Raw genomic sequence first — 22,338 nt, forward strand, 5'->3', positions numbered from 1 at the left:
GACTGAAAGAAATGTTGGACACTGATTCTGTTTTCTAATTTCCATCCATCCATCCATCCATCCATCCATCCATCCATCCATCCATCCATCCATCCATCCATCCATCCATCCATCCATCCATCCATCCATCTACCAGCCAGCACTGATCTTCCCTTAATCAGAGATCTACCAAAATTCCCTGACTTCTAATTTCTCACAAAACATGTCTAAGTTTTTTGACAACACCATCAACATTTGTATGGAATTATTCAAATGTGTAACTTTATGTCATTTTTTTTCTCTGTGTGTCTTGTATCTTGTATACCTACTATCTTGTAGACCTAAAAACATGAAAATTACCAAATGTGGCAATGACAACATTTTTGTCTTGTACCTTCTACATACCGGTCAATGGTAATTATTATTTTTTTAAATGACTAAAAGGCTCAAACTGAACTGTGCTCTTCAGTTTTAGGTCTGCTAAGTCATCTGACAGGAACTCACTGTCCCCCTACCTTGTACTTGATAGACACCAGTAAGACCTGAATGTAGCATTTAGATGTTAAAGTCTTACTCAAGAATATTTAATTTAAACAAGCTAGTGATTTAATGCATAGTTAAATGTATCTCAACTTTATTCCTATCTAGTTTGTTCCTGGGTTTTCACAGGGCAAGAAAACCTAGAAACACACCATATAAAGTGGCAAAATGTAAAAAGGTTTAACTGGAAAGGGTTACATGATCCTGAATTTAACAAAAAAAAGACAAAAGGCCTGTTTGATGTGATGTGTAGAAAGTTGCTTGTTATGTTCCTGCAATATAAGCATAGAAACATAAACCTCTCCTGTACTGAATGATAGTCTTCAAAGAATGATCAAACATTTTCTTTGTCTTGCGTTTCTGCCGAGATTTCTTTATGTTAATATCATTTTCTGTTCAGCATTGTCAAGCTAATTTTTGCTTTATTTTGACTGATCTTGACATGTTCTTTACTCACAATGACTCACAGAGAGTCTAACTCTCACTGGCGTAATTCCAATTGCTTGAGTGTCATTGCTGAGTACTGCTTGCTGCAGTCACAATCTGTTCATCTCTACTAATTTGTAAGGTTGAAAATCTCTCATAGTTTTTCACTGGTATAAGCTTACTCTTGGCCACCCTGATTTATTTGTACTAGCAGAGGGATTGATAGTTTGCTCACGAAGGAGCTCTTCTTCACAGATGAAAATCCAGCCATTCATTCTCTGCTATTGATTTTTCGGTGCAATGTCTGCCACAAAAAGCTGTGCTCACAATTAACTAGCTCAAGTAGGAAGTAATTCCAAACTGCTAAACAAGTATCTTTTTTTTCATATTTTATGTATTATATTTCTACTTGCATATCATTTATCAGTAACTTTCTGTTTTCCTTGCACAGTTTTGTGCAAGACCACAGAAATAAATGCTTTGATTCATTAAAATGTGATGAGTGGTATGTTGACAAGTTTAGAATACAGTGAAAAGTGTGCTTAAAGGATTTATTCCCTCAAACCAATTAGTTAATTGTTACAAAAACATGTAGATATTAGTTACTTAGGGTACCAGAGCCATAACTTCATAGAAAATGTAAAGTTAAATGGAAATAAGAAGAAATATGAAGTCTGAAATCAACTGAAAAAAGGAACCACATTGTGGCAGGTTAGGAAACCTTGAGTAATTCTGTCATAAATCCTTCACTGCTTTTCAGATGACGGCAAGTTGTCATTTGAGGAGTTCAATGCTTACTTTGCGGATGGGATCCTGACAACCGAAGAGCTTCAGGAACTTTTTTACTCCATAGACGGACGGCAGAATAAGTGAGTGTTTATGTATTTTTTTTGTTACTTGAAGAAGAATATAACGAGGAGACGTTATCAAATTTTGTTCCTTCATCAAGTCATCAGCTCCAGGTTCAACAAAATACAGTCTGAGGGAAGTTTTTAGTAAAGAAAATGGCCCCTGAAACCAGACTTCAAAAAGTAACAGTTCACATCCTCTGAATATAAATATCATTAAATGCACCAGGAACATCAAAAACTCAATCAGTTTGACCAGCCTGAGGGTTTCTGCAGAAGTTCGTGCTTTGCAGTGGAAATTTAACTCGCCACAGCTGCTGAAGAAAAAAAAAAATCTCCTATTTCTGGGTCTTACAGAAAGTCTTTATTGGCATTATGTTTTATCTTTTTTTATAAGCCTATCTTCTTAATATTTTTAGCCTTTATGAGGAAACTGCATTCTTACACATGCAAATTTTCCAATCTCATTGTTGAATTATGTGCTTAAGCCCAGGTAAAAAGACAAAATTGTAGTCCAATAAACAGCAATCAGACTGATTTGATGAGATTTTGTTACGCTGACTTAGCAAGGACTTTTTCATTATTGAAAATCACTGGGGTATTGAGCCGCAGTAGAAGCTCACCACAGTTTTTCCCTCACACTTTCTCTTTGAAGCAGCTGGCATGAGATGTGCTTCAATAACAGATTAAATGTATTGTGTCCTGGAAAAACATTCCCAGAAAAATGTAATTACTTGGTGATGGTAAAAATCTTTAACAAAATATTTCACAATTTTCGGTAATGAAGCCATATTCAGTGTGATGGTAAACACTCTCTCAACATCAGGCAATAACTGGCTTGATTTTTCACTAAGCAATGAGAATAACCCTTAACACTCCATTAAAGCAAGAGGTTAATGTTCCGAGCTGTACAGAACAGTGCCGTTGTTTTAAATTGTGACACCAAAAGCTGTTTACAGCATCCAGTGTGATGACATCTTCTCTGAGTGGTAAACAAAGAAAGGGATTTTCAGTGTGTCAAATATAAAAAGGAAATATAAAAGAAAGTAATACCACAGCTGAATGCATGAGCATTTCTGAAAAACAGTTTTTCAAGAAAGACAGATTCACAATTTCTAAGGACAAATGCTGTACAATCTTCCATGTCAGTCAAAAAAACTATAGGATTTGCAAACTCATGTTATCTTCTCTTTGTAGTTTTAATGCAATCACCATGCGTTCTATAGGATAGCTCTGCAATATTCCCATTTATAAAAAAAATCAACTAAAAGATCTCAAGGAATTAAGTGCAGCACCTCTTTGCATCTGCCTAATTAACTCTTCTCATTTATCTCCTCTTACATTTTGCCCTGCAGCAATCTGGACACCGACAAGTTATCAGGTTGGCGAAAAAGTGCACTGTCTGTTTTAAATACTTAATTTTAGTCGAACTTCTGTCTCTTTCAAGATTATGACCATATGCATTTTGATGTCTCATAATGTTGTCAGGCAAGCTCTTGAATCTGCAAATTAAGGCAGGTTTTATGTGCCTTTAAAAGACTTGAGCAGCTTTTTCAAAAATGAAAAAGTTTATTTATGTCTACTACTTCAATTAATTACTGTTGAAATCACTAATAATGCCCCATATTGAACTCCTAACCATTGGATAACCATTCACCTACACTAAATCTGAAAGCAATTTTCCTCTTTTATCATCTTTAAATGGATTGTGTGCCCTGAATAAAGCTAAGAATTGGGGCACCCAGATGGGTAAACACCAGTTTTGCCCAGAATAAAACTTATGCATAATTGATTAAATGGGAATGGCTTACTTTCCACTTGACGTCAAGAGAGGCTGACTGTTTTCCACATCAGAGGTCAACTTTTGTCGCAGATCAAATTCTATAAACATTTAGCATTTATTGAGCAAGAAGTCATTTGATGAACTGATTTGGAGAGACAGTGTTAACAGGAGTGAACAAAAATGTTTGAGACCTAGGATCCATTAACCTTGGATCAGTGTTTACTGTGTGTTGAACTATATGCTGAATAAAATTCGACTTTTTTATTAAGACAAGCGCCATTTAATTTCAGATTTAATCAATTGTTTCAGCTTGGTAAAGATTTTTTTTTTTCATTTTATTTCCTTTAAGAAAATTTTTACAAAAAAAAATGTGTAGGAGTTTTATTCATTAAATTTGTATACATCATCCTTCATGTTCCCTATTAGGGATTTCAGTAGTTTAAGCACTTAAAAATTGTCGGCCGTCTAATTCCTACAAAGCCATTTCTTCTTACATCAACATTTCTGTTGGACTGTATTATAAATCTCACTAGTCATGGTTTGACTTCTTTAGAATCTTAGAACATGTAAGAGCATTACTTATTCATTTGTCTTTCACTGCAATAAGTGTTCAAATATTTATTCTTCTTTTCTTTATTAGATTATTTTTCTGAGCACCTCGGAGAATATGTAAATGTTCTCTCAGCTCTGGAGAGCCTGAACATTGCCATTTTAAAAGCAATGGATAAAACTAAAGAGGTAAGATTTCTGCACATTGCATGAAAAACTTTATCTATTTGTTCATGTTAAGAAAAGTTTAATGTGTGATTAACCAGAAAGTTCAGCGCTGTGAAAAAGTTCAGCTACTCCTGTTTTTGCCTTCTTGTTTTTGCTGGTCAAAACAACACAAAGGTCCACTTCACGTTTGGAAAGATAACCCAAAGATACACAGGGCCCTAGACTTTGAGCAGTGGACTGATGAGACAAAATTAATTTCTTTTTGAAAGCTGTGTGTCCAGTTGCATGTGGTGTGAAACTAATTTCAGAAAAATTGCATCATACACAGTAATGGTAATGTTTGAGGTTGCTTTTCTGCTTCTGAACCTGGGAAATTTCCCTGAATTGATGGAACCATGAATTTTGCAGTACATTTGGCAAATCTACTGCAAAAAAAAACAAAGATTTTGGAGTGGCTTAGTCAAAGTTAGAACTTGAAACTGACCAAAATGCTGTGGTTTGACCGACCACTTATCTTATCTTAGAGCAGCTCATTCTTAGAGCAGATGAGCTGCTCTAAGAAAATCCAGTGTGAGGATTTCTTCTCTTCGGTGAAGAGTGGGAATAAAAATCATTCCCCACAGCAGTGAAAAAGAGTCTTTACCATTAATTGTATAAATACTTGATGTCCATTGTTGTCACCAGGCACAGTTACTAGGTTTACAGGTGTCATCACTTTTTCATGGTGCCATATGCCTTGATATGATTCAAATATCATGCTGAATGTGTAACTCCTGGATACACAGGAGATTCTTAGATTTTCAGAGCAATCACGTGAAACTCTTCATCATACATAGACCAAGTCATTCCTTCAGTGCATAAAAGAGAAAAAGAAAACAGATTTCTTATTTTATCATAGCAAGTTTGTACCGCATTAAATGTTCTAGCATTATTATGTAGCCAAGGTTGGTTTCCCGACCTTCGCCTTCTGCCCCCTGCTCATCTGGGAAACATTTTCAGATCCTCTCCACTCCCTCCTCTGCAGCCGAGCCACTTCTGACTTCTCTGCTGTTGAAGCTGCTGTTCGTCTTGCTGCAGATGGACAAAGATGGTGATTAGTTTAACAGCCAGTGGCTGCCACTCAATCTGCTCCCTTTACTTCAAAGGTTCCGCCGTGTTCAGTCCAGAGTATATGCAGATTAGGATTCCACCAGCGACTACATTTTTCCACCACAGATGAGCTACTCTAAGAAAGATGCTTTGTAGCTGAGAGTTAAATAAAATGTTCCCATATGCGAAACTGCCACCAAACCAACAGGTAGTCCATTTAACTTAGCAAAAAACATCATGTTGTTTAACATTTGATTCAAAAATGTAAACCTTTTCTTAATATATAAACATTACTATTAATATTACTATTACTTGTCTAACTTTATGCAGTGTTTTTTTTCCAATCAGTAGCATAAGACTCACATATATTTTTGAAAAGGTAAATGCAGTTTTTAAACATAAGGCATTATGTTAAAAACAAAATGCCTTATGATGCCATATGTAATGAATGCCATTTTTAAGTATATGGACTCTTCAATCAATCATTACATAATATATAACAAGAAGTACAGGACTCAGTGCTTGTCATTGGAGCTTATTACATCACTTTTAAGCCACTGCCATAGGCTCTGTCGACTTTACCTGGATCCAGAATCAAAACATTGATGCAAATTTTAATAATTCCATTTTTTTTTTCTTTTTACTTTGGCTAAAGACTGAAATACTGTAAATATTAGAGAAAATACTATAAGTATGAACCAAAATAAAATCTATTAGAGAATAAGAAAATAAAAATAGGATCTGATTTAATATTGATCTAGGTAGTTTCACCCGATTTCTGTTTGGTTTCTGGAGTTAGAACAATTGAGTTTGGACTGCTTGACTGTGTGAATCTGTGTTAACTGTTTTGCAAAAGGGTGAGGGAAAATGTGCCAAACCAATGAGAAATCATTGTAAGAGGTGTCTTCTGCTCTGTTGAGAAAGTAACAATGAACATTGAGTGCATCCCAGTTCCTTTAAGCAGGTCAAAGCACTCAAGAAAAAATGTATTATAAACCAGGTTGAGGAGACTATGCATAGATATCCAAAACAATTAGAATATTCTGTTTAGATGAGGCCTGTAAAGGCTTTAAACATCTGTTTGTAATTAATCTGCATATTGTTTTCTAACATTTTTATTTGAGTTAACAAAATAAATCAACTTCTCAATAATATTCAGATTTATTCATTGGGTTTGTAGATATGTAACTCTGTTCTTATTAGAACCAAAATGATCTGGTACAGTCAACCCAATAGCTTAAATCTCAGTGTGCAAAACATTTTCCCATTTTATTCTGCAAGAATGACAATTCAATCTCTTAACTGAATTGACTAAAGCTACTTTGAGAGAACAACCTTAAATCGGGGATTTGAATTTCATGCATGTTAAATGAAAAGAAGGGAGGGGATCTGTTCTGAAACATTATGCATCCTGTCTTAATTAGATCACCTGTCTCCACTGTTCTTGCTCCTGCTGAGGTGAGGCAATCCTCAAAGGATTGTTCAGTCCTAGTTAGCAGCTGTGGTCTGTCATTGCTGTGGACTGATAATCCCAAAATGCTTATTCTGCAGAGATTACAAATCAGTCTCGCCGTTTTGGCAAACAGCTCTGCAGCATTGCTTCAAGAGTCCTCTGGGAATATCTAATCACATTCATGTTTGGAGACTCAAGCAGCAATTATAGCTCCTGTTTAAGTTCTTTCTCCCTGGAATCCGAATACATAGTTCAGAATACCTTAGTGTATCCATTAACCCAGCTAACTACAATGTATTTGCTCTAGAGCTTGCATGCATTTTGATGTTTCTCTGCCTGGTTTTTGCGCCCTGACACATGTTGAAATCTGTCTTTCTCTCAGGAGTACCAAGGTGCCAGTGTGTTGGGTCAGTTCGTCACCAGGTTCATGCTAAGAGAGACATCCAGTCAGCTGTTGTCCCTGCAGAGCTCCCTTCAGTGTGCCATGGAGGCTGTGGAGGAGCAGAGCAGCCCCGCTCCGTGAGTTCTGCAATATGGCTCCACTTATGTCTGCCTATGTCTTATTTGTGGCGTCTGTTTTAGCCGTTTGCAACACATTGTCCACATAGTAGCGAAAACAATATTTTTTTATAAGCACCTTGCTGAAAAGCAAAAGTTCTAAAATTGTGAAGTCACTTGTGTGTTGTAACAGAATAATAATCCCATTCTGAGTCAAAGCAGAAATGAACAGTAACAGTACCTTTAACATTATTTTTACATTCCAAGCTGCAAGATTTCTATTCCTTGATTTTTATTTTTTTTGCTAAATCATTTCTCAATCCTACGAAAAAAAAAAAGTTGGTTTCTCCTTTTCTGACTGAAAATTAGGCATTCCACCTTCTGCTTAATGTGTAAAAGAATTGCTTGATGTGGGAGAGCGGACTGAGCGTAGCCCTCTTCTGACCTTGTCAAAAACCCTTACACCTTGTGTGCCCCCTGAACAGAATAAGAACCGGTGGAGAATGATAATGATTATAATCAGAGGGGTAAATGAGGAAATCAGTAAAAAAATTAACTGCACTCCAGCACTACTAATAAGATCTAAAATACAAAAACATTGGCAGTGAAGTCTTTGATTTTCTAAATTAAAAAAAAAAAGATAATTAATTTACTTGTGGCAACAAGATTTTTTCTTTCAAAAAGAACACATTTTCTTATCAAAATGTTTTAAATTTGAGTCGTTTTGATTTCTTTTTAATAATCTATTGAATTTAAAAATGCTTAAACTCCACAATTTCTTTCAGTAATTTTTTTTATACTTTTATAAAATTGTCATCACGAGTCTTAAATATACCAAGAGGATGGCTACAAAGAGGCTAGGGAGCATGGGGCATCAGCGGAGAGGAAAACACAAAGACAGAAATAACAGAAGGAGCTGGGGAAGGCGAATGAAACCAAAAAATAATAATAGCCTCTGCACTGGGGAAAAGGTGAGGAATGAGAGGGAAACCAGAGGAGCTAATCAGAGAGAAGTGGGAACAGCACAGGTAGAGGAGAATGAGGTGATGGACAAAAGCTGTCAGGTCATAGTTTATTATTTAAAAGTTGATCAACAATTTTATCAGCTTAAAAGAATAAAGTATTAACCCTCCAATTACATGTATTTAATAGAACGGTTTTCAGTAATGAACATTTTAGCAAATGAGAAAACATTTAACCCTATCAAAGGCTAGATTTCTTTTTTTTTTAAATATCAAGCTGTGAGATTATACCACAGCAAATAGTCATGAATTTATTTTTTTCGGCTGCCATGCTCTTTTTTTTTTTTTTTTTTTACATTCTGTATATAAACAGTAAGTGTCTGTCTGTTGAACTGTGGTTTTCTTGGCTCAGCAGAACTCTGCTCCCCCCTCTGGGTGCCACACTGGCATTATTGGAAATAGCAAACCGATTATAGCCAAGGTGAATTATTGAGAGGAGACTCCAGGAGGCAGAGAAGGAGCTAAAGCAGAATGGATGACAAAGCATTCGCCACAGATCCACACAGATAAATAACACAACAACGAGTCCAAAAGAGAAAAGGAAAACCACCAAACAAATACCGGTCCACGTCGTTGAGCTGATGGTAGACAGTGTGCGATTTTCAGAAACAGAGGCAAAGAAAAATTAAGACAGGTATAGAAACTTCTTTCCGTATGTTGACTGGCAGATTTCTGGCTTTTCCTGTGGCCTTTGGATTGCAGGTTCTCAGCATGAGGACCTCCTGGCAATATGCTCCCTCTGTGCCGTCAGCAGGATGCTGAATACACACACATGAAATTACCAGCATGCACAAAGTTCCAACAAAGGAAAGCAAAATAGGAGCACTATAACAAAGCCTCACAAATGTGCAGAGGTGTTTTTTTTTTTTTTTCCACCTGCAGAGAAATACACAAATGAAATTAAAGCATTCATATTCATTTGTTATAAGCTGTGAGTGTTTAAAATTGCACATTGTAAGTGCCTTTGACAGATATTTTTCACTGCGTCCAACACACTTTTCCAGCTATACTGAACTGTGTGTCTGTATAAGTGTGATAATTTGAGCGTGGAAGAGCACTTCACAAAGTTTTCTATTCTGTCTACTCACTGTTCATCCCTCACTCTTGAATTACATACTAACCTATCATCCCTCTTGACTTCTCTCCACTATCTTTCTCTCTGCATTGCTCTCACACTTCTTTTCCAAGTCTCCTCATTTAGCCCCCTAATTTCATTCTCTATCAGCTTCTCCTTGCACCCTTGTTGACTACCTCTGTCTGCCATATCTTTAGTTTGTTTCCTCTACGATCCTCTGACAGTTGCTGTCTTTCTCTCTGATGTTTGTCTCCCTGGGTCTCCAATCACTGTCATGGCAGGAGGGAGGTAAAGGCTCCCGAGCTGACAGCGGTACAGAAAAATGGCAGGCGGTGTGGTCGTAGGGTCCATAACAACCTGTGTGTGTCTTCGTCTGATCCCTGCACTGGGACGCCAAACACAGGTAAAGAGAATATATGATTAGACTTCTTATATTTAAACATATGAGGTGAGTCAAATGGATATTTACTCAACTTTTTCAGGGTTTTTTTTTCCCTGCAAAAGTTAAATTCATTTATATGTCTTTATATTGAGTCTCATTTGTTTCTTATTAAATATTAATCCTGATCACACTGCTTATCTTTACTCCTCAATATTTGTGTGGGTTTCAGCCTCAAGTAACTTCTTTTTTTTATTTTATTTTATCTTGTTTAAAATTGGGTTTCATATCACTGGGATGTACTATAACAATAAGACAAGCTGACAGTTAGAGGGTGATTCTTAATGCAGAGTTTTTCTTGAAATCCTTTTTGTTTCTGTCTCTTGTGTATTACTTTGACACATGCCACCCACGCAAACATGGTTGCTGACCAAGCACACAGTTCAAGAATGTAGAAGTCTCTAATGGCAGCTGCCTGTTTTGGCACCATAAAGGGAACTGTCACTCTGACAAACTGGTTTGTAAAAGGTTTTAGTCGCACAGCAACAAAATAAAGGTTTTAATTTTGCCTCCCAATCTATGTTGAACTGACTGTCATATTCACCCAGCTATTTGCAAGTGCTAAATATTTGCTAAGCTGAAATTGCTTGTCCTTTTAATTCTAAAATTAGACAATAGTGTCACAAAGCAAACAGCCCTTCAGAGCACTGATGCAGCTTGTCAACATTTGAGGGAAGCATTATTCATGCATTTAGAGGACAGCTGGGCCATATTTATGCATGAATATCCCTGCACTTGTCAGTTTTAGCCAGAGCAAAAAAAAAAAAAAAAAAAAAAAAACCCTCATGTATGCTGGTGAATTTTCACATAATATAATTCATTTTAATCACATGAACTGTAATATAAAAGAATCCTCCTCTCTGAAGACTCGGAATAAATTGGTCTTTAATGGCTGCAGTTTCTTTAAACCTTCTCTCTGGTTGTCCGATAAGAGGAATACAGAGTTTTACTGATGCAATGGTGGAATCCGTAATCTGTCTGATTATGGCTGATTTGTTGGCAAGACAGAAACCTGCTTGTTAGAGAATTACTCAGTTTGCTTGTGGATTCTAGATACTTGTTTAATTGGTCCATCGATTGTCTACAGGTGTCAACATAGAAGATGAAGAAAACTGGTGCTCTCAGGTCAACCGACTGCAGCAACTTTTGGATAAACTGGAGTGTCAGGTATGGTGCATATATGTTTTTGTTGTGTCCTTCTTTAATACTCACTTTATTATTTATCTTTTTGACTCCATGACTTAACATCTCATCCATGAACTTGTATGTCGATAATTCTTTGTTGTGTCTTTAAGACTTTCATTTCTCTTCATCAAACCATTGCAATCCAATTACAATGGATTGCAACAACATCCCAGCTATGTAGATTTATGCATGCAAATCGACATCGTACACTGGCTGGTTCTGTTAGCAGTCAGCTTAAAGGTAACAATTATATTAAACACTCAGGGCTAATGAGAAGGCAAAGGCAGTTAAAATTTGTTTCCCTGCACTTCACTGGCAAAGGTCAATGACAGTTTATCCATAATTGCTGAGGGCAGAAAGCTTTCATGTTGCATCAGTGAGAAAAAAAATCCCACACTTCCTCTACTCTTCAAATTGTACCTGCAGAAATGTTCTGTCCATATTTGCTTTCTGAGTATACCTTGGCGATCCCCTGCTGTTAAGATTGGATACATTTTCTTCATATATATATATATATATATATATTTTTTTTTTTTAATTAATAGAAAAAAAAACAAATTACATATTATTTTACCAGCAGGGAATCATCTTTAATTTCAATAGTGACACTGAAAACAAGTCTTAAGTTTATTCTGAGTGTCTTCACACAGCAGTGTCTGAAGAATTGGGCTTCATGTTTTATTTCTCTCTGGGTTCAGAATACACTTAGGGGGGAAACGAAGTGGGTGCTGTTTCAAATGGAACGCTGCAGATCTGTGGTTCTGTCAAACACCAAGCGCAGTCACCTCTCCGGCTCTCATGCCGTGACCAATTCTCACCACACATCCCCGAGCCCCTTTCACGCTCTCCTGCTCTTTCTTCTTCCCTCTCTGTCTGCTCTTCCCTTTATTAACTTCGGTTACTCCCACCTTTTGAGGCTCATTCTTTTTCCTCTTTTCAGTCGCTCTGAAAGCATTTTTTTTTTGCTCTCTCCGTCCATCTGTTTTGTCAAACCAGAGGGACTCAGAGTGCAATATCAAAGCAATTCATAACCTGCAGGATATTCAGAGTGCAATATCCATCCCTGCACCTCAACGCCGACACCATCAGCACGTACTGCCTGTCTATCTCTGTTTGCTGCTCTCTCAATTACAACACAATGAGTTTATGATCTGAAAGAGAAAAGGCTGGCTCTATGTTTTCACTTTGATTTGGTTTTATGATAAGCAATTTCTATATAGAAAAGAGTATTAAAAAACTGGCTGCAAAACAGGAAAAAAAATCCATGCTTTCAACATGTTTTTCATTACAGAAGTCCAATCTCATTTCCAAACAGTGTGTGTGTGACTGACTCATCACATTTTAATTCTGCTGTTTTGAACATTTTGGATAGTCGATTTTAAGGACTGAAGGTTGCCATCGTTATTTTTCTATGATAAACCATATTTTACGTTCAGAGGCTTTAGAAAAAACTGGAATAAACTGCACAGAGAAAACCACCGTAAAAATGTAAAAATGAACACATACTGTACAAATACAGAAATATTGTCATGAAATTTATATTTATAAGTTCATAATTTTAGAATGTGTGGAATTTCTATAATTAACTATTGTTTAAGCATGGACACACTGTATAGCATTTGGAATATAAATAATTCAAAGTGGAAAGTGATGAACATTAAATTAAGCTCCATGCACATTTTCTATTTTTAAGTAGACATGGAATCACATGCAATAATGCATCTCCAGTCCTCTGATATTTTGCTCAGCCAACAGGTCTTCTCCATATTTCTTACTTTCCTGTTTTAGGGTCCCAAGTTGGAGCCGCTTAAGGAGGATTCGCTCGCCAGCACGTACAAGTCTGTAAGTGAGCACCGTCATCTGGAACACAAACATTTCAAAATCAAGTTTCATTTGTTTGTTGTTTGGTGTTGTTTTATTTATTTACTTTTTTTGAAATTGTGCAACACATCACTGTAGTAGTCATAAAATCATAAAATACTTGTTTGAGTTACAAGTGATTTTTTTTTTTTTTTTAGACAAACTGAAGCAGTTAAACCCAAATATGAACTTGATGTAGCCTACTTCAACATTTCTGTTACTTTTTTTTTTATTTTTTTATTTCTGTGCTCATAATTTTAGGCCTAAAACTAACCACTAATAATGTTTTACTAGGACTTTAGGAGGAAAAACTGAAACTAGTTACTTTCCACCCTTAAGAATATGACTGTAAAATTATTTCTGATGTGCTCACGTGCTCCTCTAAGCAAATAGACATGAAATGATAAACGCACAGAAGCGCTACAGCTGTGAATACATTGTGTTTGGCCGTTCTGTAGATTGTTTTTTAAAAGTTCACATAAAAATTCCTTCAGGAAGAATTCCCAGTGATGAACTGACACAATATTTCCTCCTGTGAACTGGTACAATTTCATTCAGGAAATAAATAAATAGAAGCCATGTAGATTAAACTTTCATCAAAGTATGTATTCAAATATGATTTTTATAATCTGGATTTTATTTCAATGTGACAAATATAAACATAGATACACTGTTGCAAAGAGGGTTTGACATAAGAGGTAGGTTTTTGTTGAGATTTAGACGTGGTGGCTGGATCAAACTTTGAAATCTCCTTTTCAAAAGCTGATATTTCAGGGACTTTCTCACGCGGAGCATCCCCTCGCTCTCATATATGTTTCCTTACCCTTCTTGACATGATTGGAAATTTAAGGTCTTACAATCCTCCTTTGTATTTTTTGTCTCTGTACTCACATTTGTCTGAGCTTTTGAGATGGCAACGATATTCACAACAAAACATGAGAAGCGTTCTAATGAGCCAGCACTGAAATTTTCTCTCAGTGATCAAAGTCCAGTCGCAGCTCAATACTCCTTTTCAAAGTTCTCAGAGTTCTCACACGTTCAATCAATCTGTCTTGCCACATCACTCTCAGAATGGATTACTAATGCATTGTCAAAAGCTCTGAAATCCTGTGAAATTATTACAAGACACATTGTGGGAGATCAGCTTAAACTTTTCCTGCTTGAACTTCATTGACCTTTTCACCAGAAAGGTGGATGCCGTTTTCAGTTTTGTCCTTTAAAAAAAAAAAAAAAAAAAAAGTTCAGATACTAGTGGACATGAATGCAAATTAACTCTAAATCTTATTTAAACATTTCTTGGTATGTTTCTCATTTAGTGACATTTAAAGCATGTGATTTATCATTTGCTACTAAACCCTCTGATAGTATGTTCCCTACCAGGTTGCTGTATTTGCTCATTTTGTAATGTGAAATATGTTTAGTTGTTTGTTCTTAAAAGTTTAGTTACTACCACAAAACCTTTATTAGCATTATAACTGTGTGTTGCAATAAATCACCAATAATAGAACATTTTACAACACCTATCTTAACATAAAGAGTTTTATTTAGGAATTAGGAAGGGTTTCCATCTGCCCACATGCATAGAGTTTTTGTTTTACTTTGGTCACTTCAGGAGCACCTATTCCTTAAAGTATTACCTTGTCCCTGAATCTCACCATTGCCTATAAATGTCTTTTATAGAGCCTTGTCCATTTTCAATGAATCATTTCAAAACATCATCTGGACATGTTCCACAAGGTGAAGTCTCACTAAATCATCAGTACCCACAAATGTGCCGTGTGAAAATCGGATCCACGCTCGCAAGGATCCATTCTCCAAATTACACACAGAGTTCTGTTTTCATCACATTCTCCCTTCTGTCTCTTGTCTCACTGCCAACAGAACATCCTGCTGGTTCAGAGGCAGATGTCCGTCGTAGACGATGAACTAGATAACTTCCGGAAAGTTCTCAACAGCTACATCGATGCCACTTCAGCTCACTCTGACAACTTGCAGTGAGTGTCTTGCTTGCTTCTAAATCAATCGTTTTAAACGCAGCTTCCGATTTTGCTACAGAAGCAGCTTTAAAATTCCTGAATAATGCTGAATAAGCAGTTGACGTTGCCAGAGGTACCACAGACGGATGTATATAAAAAGAGATTTATTCTTCTAGTAACAGATTAATTTTCTTAGGATGAGATACAGTATCTGTTGAGAGGGCACATATATGCCATTTTGATATGTCAAAAATGAGGTGATGATAAGCATTTTTCCTAATACATTGTTATCTTTATCTCATTCAATTCAACTGAAAAATGAACATGCATTTTTCAGAAGCAAAGAAATAAAATAATCACGATGCATAAGTGTGTACACCTGCAAGTTATAGGGATTTTTGTTTTGTATAAAAATTTTGCTTTTCATTTGATTTACACAGGATATATATCAAATTATATGTGAGAAAAGCACAAAAAAATATTATAGTGTATTTTTTATATTACAAAAAGTGGCATGTAAACATATATTAGTTTACAAATGATTCTGTATTAGTTTACAATGATTCTGCAACTGTTTTTTTTTTTACAAAAACAGTTGCAAGACATTCAGTTGATGTCTTGCCTTTTACATTACCAGCAGCAAGCTAATCTCTCTTCCAAGATGAAAAACTTTTTTTTCCTTGCAACTTCCTTTTTTTTTTTTGTTATTTTCTGCTTTTTGACCCACTCTACTTTTTTCCTCCAGTGTGTCTGTTCAGAAGCTTCCGGGAAAGTCGTGTTACATAATGTATGAGTTCTGGCAAGACCGCATCTCCTGGATGAGGTTAGTGCAGTGTACATACGCGTGTGTGTTTGCGTGTGTGTGTGTGTGTGTGTGTGCATGTGTGTGTGTGAGTGACAGAGCGAGAGTGTGTTTGTATTTTTGCAATAGATATTGGCTCGCAATTTGGCACCGCTAATTTCTTGATGGAAATGTTCCTTCTCCAGAGAGGATGAGCAGATGGCCAATCACTCTGTTCTCACACAAACTCAAACACACAGACAGTCACAAAGGTGATCCTTAAACGGTGCTAAATGGTGTCAATAGATATATAACAGATAGCATTGATGTGTTGAGCTTTGATGCATATTTAATGAAGTTATTTGCAAACAGGTTTTCACCAGTGCTTTTTCTTTTTGATGCCATTGTAGCTATCTTCAGACCAACAGCAGCAAAGATTTCCAACGCTGTATCATTGACATGATGGAGGATGCTGAGATGGTTTCTACCATGTTGCTGCCAGGTCTGTGACATTTCCTGAAAGTGATTGTATGTAAAAGACAGTAAATATTATCTTGCTGAGGAAATGCAGTCTCCTGATTTGCTGGAGGGAGGAGGGGGGTTAAAGTAAAATGTCCCTGTTTTGTTTTTGTCAAAATTGTCCAAACAGTATCTCTGCACTGTTTGGACCTATGTTGTTTATGTTATTTAAAATATCTTTGAAAACTTTTTTTTTTCGCTTTTAATTGGATTGATTTGTTTGGACATGACTATATACATAAAATCTGTGTCCAATGGGCCTCGTTTCTCAACTGATGTTCATATGAGTGTTGCAGATCAGCCTATTCCAGCATACAAACAATATGTTTTGGATAAATCTATTGGTTGAAAGAAAAACATTTACATACCATCCTGGCAGTGGTACATACCACTCTATTCATTCATACTTTGGTGACCTGCTCCACAAAATCTGCGTCTTGTATAACTGAAAATAGGTAAAAAAGATTTTAAAGAAGCAGCATTGCAACAGAACAGACAAATACGGAACCTGAATTGTAATTGTCATACAAACTCATTTAAAAGTCTTTGCAAATGCTGTTATTTTAGAAGCAAACTCCAGAAATAAATATTCATTATTCACCTAGTAGAACGACTGGATAAAGTCATACTTCTTTCTAACAGCCTGAGCTCATTAGGGTTGGGAACACTAAGTGTAAAAACAATTGGCCCCTGCAAAACGGTGAAGGTGTGTACTTTAGTATGGACAAACATGATACAGCTTGATTTTCTCTGCTGCTCCATGAGACCTCACTGACACAATCCTATGTAAACAGTCTACAGCCTGGCATGACAATTGGACTTATTCTGGACTCACAATCCAATTGATACAGTCTGACATGAGCATGAAAATGTTTGAGCACCCCTTGTTCCACTGCACACCAGAGAGGGCATACACGGAAACATAAAATGAAATTTTACAATAGATTATCCAGGCTTGAGGACGTCCCGAGTCGTTAAAAACACTCAACCACAAATTCTGTAGAGACTTTAGAATCGCCTTGGGAACATTTCACACCCACTTTAATATATAATGAGTTATGATGATCTCTTTTGACAGTTTACTGCCAACAAATGTGATTCATTTGATTCTGTCTTCCCGCTAAAAATATATCACAGTTATAAGAGGTCACATTTAATAAGGGTTGACCCACCCAGTGGGAGATCCATAGAAATATGATCTAGTGTGAAGTCGTCAGAAAATAAGGAGCGCTAGCATTTTAATGGTGCATTTAAAGACCTTGGAAACAGTTTTACTGTTCTGTAAAATTAAGAAAACAAATGCTGAAAGATAATTAGATTCAGATAAGAAATGGATTCAACAAAGTCACACTGAAGGCATTATGTGCTTGGATGAACACACAGGAGATTTTTTTATATTAATGTCACAATAGTATGAAGCCCCAAACAGATGAAATATCAGACATTTACCTTTCCCCTTTTAATGATACTCTCCAATGTAAACATGATCTGTTTACACTGCTTTGGGTGACTTCAAGACATATAAAACAGCCCTGAAACCTCTGATGATGACAGTTTTTCTTCTCAGACACGGTGACATTTCTATGTGCTTATTGGTATGACTCATATGTCCAGTGCTGCCATGTAAAGGTTCTTTTAAAGTGATTGCACATTAGACTCCAGCTCTAGTTTTCAGGGAGAGGAAGCTAGCCGCTCTGTCTTCATTATCAGATAATTTGCTCATTACTTCTAAGATCAGTCACATTTCTGTTGCTTTCAGAGTTGCTTCCCACCATGCAAGCAGGGTTGTTTTTCCTCCTGTGTGTCCAACACTAACTCTATTGAAGTGAATCCTTAAAAAAATAAATGAATATAAAAAACAAAAAACAAAAAAAAAACAAGATGCCTGAATAACAACATTAATATAGCTGTAAATATTCTCTCTAATTAGTGAACTCTGACTCTGTTTATGCACGGAGCTAAGTGAAGTATGTTGTAAAAGTGTTGAAGAAAACTTTAAACAAACACATCCATTTAAAAAAACAGCTGATGTCAACCCTTCTACGTTTCCTGAAGAAGAAAAATAAGTTGGCACCAGTATCTATAACCCTTTAAATTTTTACATTTTGTGGAAATGTTTAAAGTAGGATTAGTTTTGCATCTGGAGGAGTTGCAGAGATGCACACCTCAGGTGGGGGAATGGATAGAGATCAGAAACTGTTATTCATGTCCTCCACACATCTGACTGAAGAAAATGTAGCAGGAAGAAAACCATAAGAAGCTCAGGGCAACATTGTGCTCTTTTCTTTATTAGCACATTTTTCAGACTATGTGCCAAAAATATTGAAAACAATGGAGTCTTTTCCTTCTGCTTCAAACTTGAGAGTCACCACTTAAATTTTAATATGAGTACTTTCACAAGCAGTTTAATAAAAGACAGACTATCTTTGGCTGTCATACTTTCATATGGGGTTACCTCACTGTGAGTTAATTAACAAAAAAGTGCCTTGATAAGATGCCAATGAAGTATTAAGGTAAAGTAATGAAATACGTTCAAAAATCAGTGGTATTCAAATACCAAACAGCAACATAGGTAATTGTAATAATAAATAAATATGAGACATATTTAAAAAAACAAACATATTTTTCAGTTTTATATAACTTCTGACTGTGCCAAGTAGAGACTTTTCCTTCTTGATTTGGTATGATGAGATCATAACAATAAGGCCATTCATTTTTAAATGGTGGGGTGGTTTTTTTTATTTTTGTTTTTGTTCTAAATGTTTCATTGTAATCTTGCAAACGTCTCATTTCTTATTAATTTAACTTGATGAAAACCCTTCTGTCCTAACAAAGCTTATAATTTACTGCATTCTGGAACAACAACAAGCTCAAACATCTCTCCACATTCCTACATATATACTTTTTTAATTAATTATATTTTGGCAAACTGACTTCCACATGACGCACACACATTCTGCCCTCTGCTCATTATCGCATCATTGACTTCACAGAAACCATCAGAGTAGCATGAATCACAGCGAGCCCAGGCCACAGCCGTGACTCTCCCGTCTTGACATTTGATTAACTTGTTGTTGGCGAAACTGAACTCCATGTACCTATACCGAGAACCTGTCTTAGTTAACGTGTCTGCCTCTTTGCAATATTCGTTGGCCGATGATGATTTAGCTGCGTGGGTGGTGTAAGTTTTGCTAGTTGCTAGGTTACTTTACGTGGTTGTTTACTTCCACATCTGTCATTTCCCCATGTGTGGATGCTGACTGCTTCAAACATAAACTCAATAGTCTTGCACCTTCCAGGGAACAGTAGGAACAACATCAATTTTTATATGAAATTATAAACAATGTAAAACCATTTTTTTCCCCAAGTGGCTATTAAACAAACATCAGGTCAATCAAAATGTGAGATACTCATTACAGCTGCATTCTTTCGATGAATTTGTCGTTACGCTACATCAGAAAGATATTTGGTTGCCAAGGATTCTTGTGCTCACTGTGAGGAAGAGGGAGGCTGGTTTATTTATCCACGTCACAAAAGCAGGACCAGATCAACTCTGGAGTCAGTAATAGAAAAATAAATAAAACACACCTTTGTGATGCTCTTGGGAGGAGCTGCAAGATATTCCTTCCTTAGTTGAAAGGTCTAAACTCTGCCTTCATGAGAGAGGAGCTGCATACCAACCAGCCTTTGTGATTTGTTGTTGTTGTTGATTACCAATTCTAATTTTAAATCTTCAATTATAGATCATATATTTGATTTTCTTTTTTTCCCCAGTTGCACAATTCACCTAATGACAAACTAATTTATTTGAGGAAGAGATTAAAAGGCCCAATAAACTAGTTGCAAATCTCACATGTTGAACATGTCCTTTACTTCAAAAAATACTTTACACTGACTTTTTAAACGCATTTCAATCTTTTATTGTTGCCAGATGACTGGGTGTGTTTGGAAACAAATTTTCTCTCTAAAGTGCTATTTTTTTATTGTGTAAGTTCTGGGAATTGAAAGTCTCCTTTTACAGCTTCTAAACAGTAATATTTACTTTTTAACACACCGGTCTTATGTAGAAATCCAAATTAGGTCCAGTGGGTTTTGCCGGGTACCACCACTCTGTACCATCATTAATATGCATTAAAATTAGGAGAATGATTGAGGAAAGCTCTTGGGAACTAACTAACAAAAATTATTCTGTGACTGTACACTCAAATGGTGACCTATGAACACATATTAACTCATTGTATCTATCTGAAGTTCACTCGAAAGTGAGAAGTGTGAAGTATACATTTTCAGAACTGACAACATATTTTTTTATGTGTAGATACACTTTAATGTGTAAATCACTTGTCACTTTTATCATTTAACTGCCAGAGATTTAAGTAAAAACCTAAGCTGGGAAATTGTTGCTGTTCCTTAATGAAATGTAAACTAGATGATTGATTAACCAATTAGCTTAATGGATTGTACCCGGTGATGTAAACACAAGTTGTACAAAATAGTTTTGTTCCATGCATGGATCTAACTTTCTGTTTCCTCATGTATGTTTCTTCAGCTTCCTGGTGGATTATGACTAACAACTGAATCTGGAATGTCACATCGACTACCTACATGGTCTCACTGAGAAAGACGCACTGGCACATCAATCCCACCTACCCACATGCACTCTAACACACACGCACAGAGCAAAAGCATTTTTATATTTTAAAGCACAAGAAAAAAAAAACAAACAAAAAAAAACACCCTATCTGCACATTTTCGGCTGCTTTCTCTAATGCTCCAGTCTTCAGCCGTTCATTATTTTTGCCACTTACATCCAAAGGCATATCTGCATTCAGTGGCCTGCAAAGTCAAACGTAACTGGCTCTCTGCAATTGAAAAGCCATTTAATGATTTCATAACCCTTCTCCTTTGCCATATGGCCACCTTTCTCCTGCAGTGTTTGCCTGATATATTATTCCAATCAAGAACAAGCTACAACACAGGGAGAGATGGAACACTATTTAGTTTGAAAACCCGTCTTGCAATGTTATATGTATATGAAGATCTTTTTAAACACTGGACACAGATTTAATGAAAAACCAGAGAGTATGTGGGGATAAAGGACAGTTGTATCTTTAACATGCATGCCGATGTGGCTTCCTCCCACTGTACATGATGTAAGATATTGTTGCTCGGTTTGTTGCTTTCATTTATCTAACCTGCTGTTATGTGCACAGAATGCCAAACAAGCTGTTGATATAGCTGCTATACTCTATCTACTCCTAACTATACAAGTGTTCACGTACTCTATTAGTTAACCTCCAGCTGTCCATATGAGTCATATTCTATATCTTAAAATGCAAAAAATATGTATTTAAAAAATGTGCATATAAAAGAGATGAAATGCATTGTATTGTTGAGTTAAATAAAGCGATAAATATATCATGCATTTATTTTGATCATGCTGGCCCTTACTGTATCTGTATATACAGACTTCTTGAACTGTACTGTATGAGTCCCCTTTTATTTGATTTAGAAATCTACAGAGTGAAATGCAACTCTAATAAAAGTATTATAAAATTTCTAAATGTTTTCTGAAAAGAATTAAAAAGGTTTTCACCCAATTTTTGTCTTTGACGTTGCACTTTTTAGCAGTATTTTCTAGAATTCCTTATTATTTTAACCTGATTTTTGTACTTCAGATCATAATTATTGTAATCTCTATTAAAATATATATGTGAAAAAAAAAATACAATTCAGATCTAGTTCAATGTGGTAAAATGCAATCCAAACAGAAGACAGCAATATTTTCAAATCACTGACAATTTAAAAATAAAATTGATTTACCAAAGCAAAATGATGGAATAGTCCACTAAATAAGCTATAACCTCTCTGCAAAAATGTTACATTGTGTTGCAGCTTTGCTTTGCATCACAACAGAAAGGGATGGTATGCAAAAAAATAAAGCTCCAAAGAACTCAACCTGTCTCCCTTTGCTTCAACACAAAGCTAACTCAAGAGAGTTAAGAACTATGAAAATTATTTGAGTTTGTTTTCATTGCATATTGCTGGAGACTAACAATATGTGAAGACAGTGATTACAATTCTGAGTGAAAAGAAATCAAACATATTTTTGCACTGATAAAGGTTCCCACTTGGGATACCTGAAAAT

General features: G+C 36.0%; 1 protein-coding gene across 1 annotated transcript in view; it reads left to right on the forward strand.

Annotated features, from left to right (window-relative positions):
- necab3 (N-terminal EF-hand calcium binding protein 3) overlaps nucleotides 1-21,790 on the forward strand; it is a 34,749-nt gene extending 12,959 nt beyond the window's left edge. The window contains exons 3-13 of the mRNA XM_015033321.1: nucleotides 1,706-1,814; nucleotides 3,149-3,174; nucleotides 4,217-4,314; nucleotides 7,218-7,354; nucleotides 9,712-9,833; nucleotides 10,957-11,036; nucleotides 12,843-12,896; nucleotides 14,796-14,908; nucleotides 15,636-15,713; nucleotides 16,082-16,173; nucleotides 20,740-21,790. Coding sequence (XP_014888807.1) covers nucleotides 1,706-1,814; nucleotides 3,149-3,174; nucleotides 4,217-4,314; nucleotides 7,218-7,354; nucleotides 9,712-9,833; nucleotides 10,957-11,036; nucleotides 12,843-12,896; nucleotides 14,796-14,908; nucleotides 15,636-15,713; nucleotides 16,082-16,173; nucleotides 20,740-20,768 — 938 coding nt within the window. The 3' untranslated portion in view covers nucleotides 20,769-21,790. The remainder of the gene's footprint in view (nucleotides 1-1,705; nucleotides 1,815-3,148; nucleotides 3,175-4,216; nucleotides 4,315-7,217; nucleotides 7,355-9,711; nucleotides 9,834-10,956; nucleotides 11,037-12,842; nucleotides 12,897-14,795; nucleotides 14,909-15,635; nucleotides 15,714-16,081; nucleotides 16,174-20,739) is intronic.
- The last annotated feature ends 548 nt before the right edge of the window (nucleotides 21,791-22,338 follow it).

Source organism: Poecilia latipinna, unplaced genomic scaffold (assembly GCF_001443285.1).
Source record: "Poecilia latipinna isolate Pla-1442-1.1 unplaced genomic scaffold, P_latipinna-1.0 Scaffold264, whole genome shotgun sequence".
In the NCBI taxonomy this organism is placed as follows: Eukaryota; Metazoa; Chordata; class Actinopteri; order Cyprinodontiformes; family Poeciliidae; genus Poecilia; species Poecilia latipinna.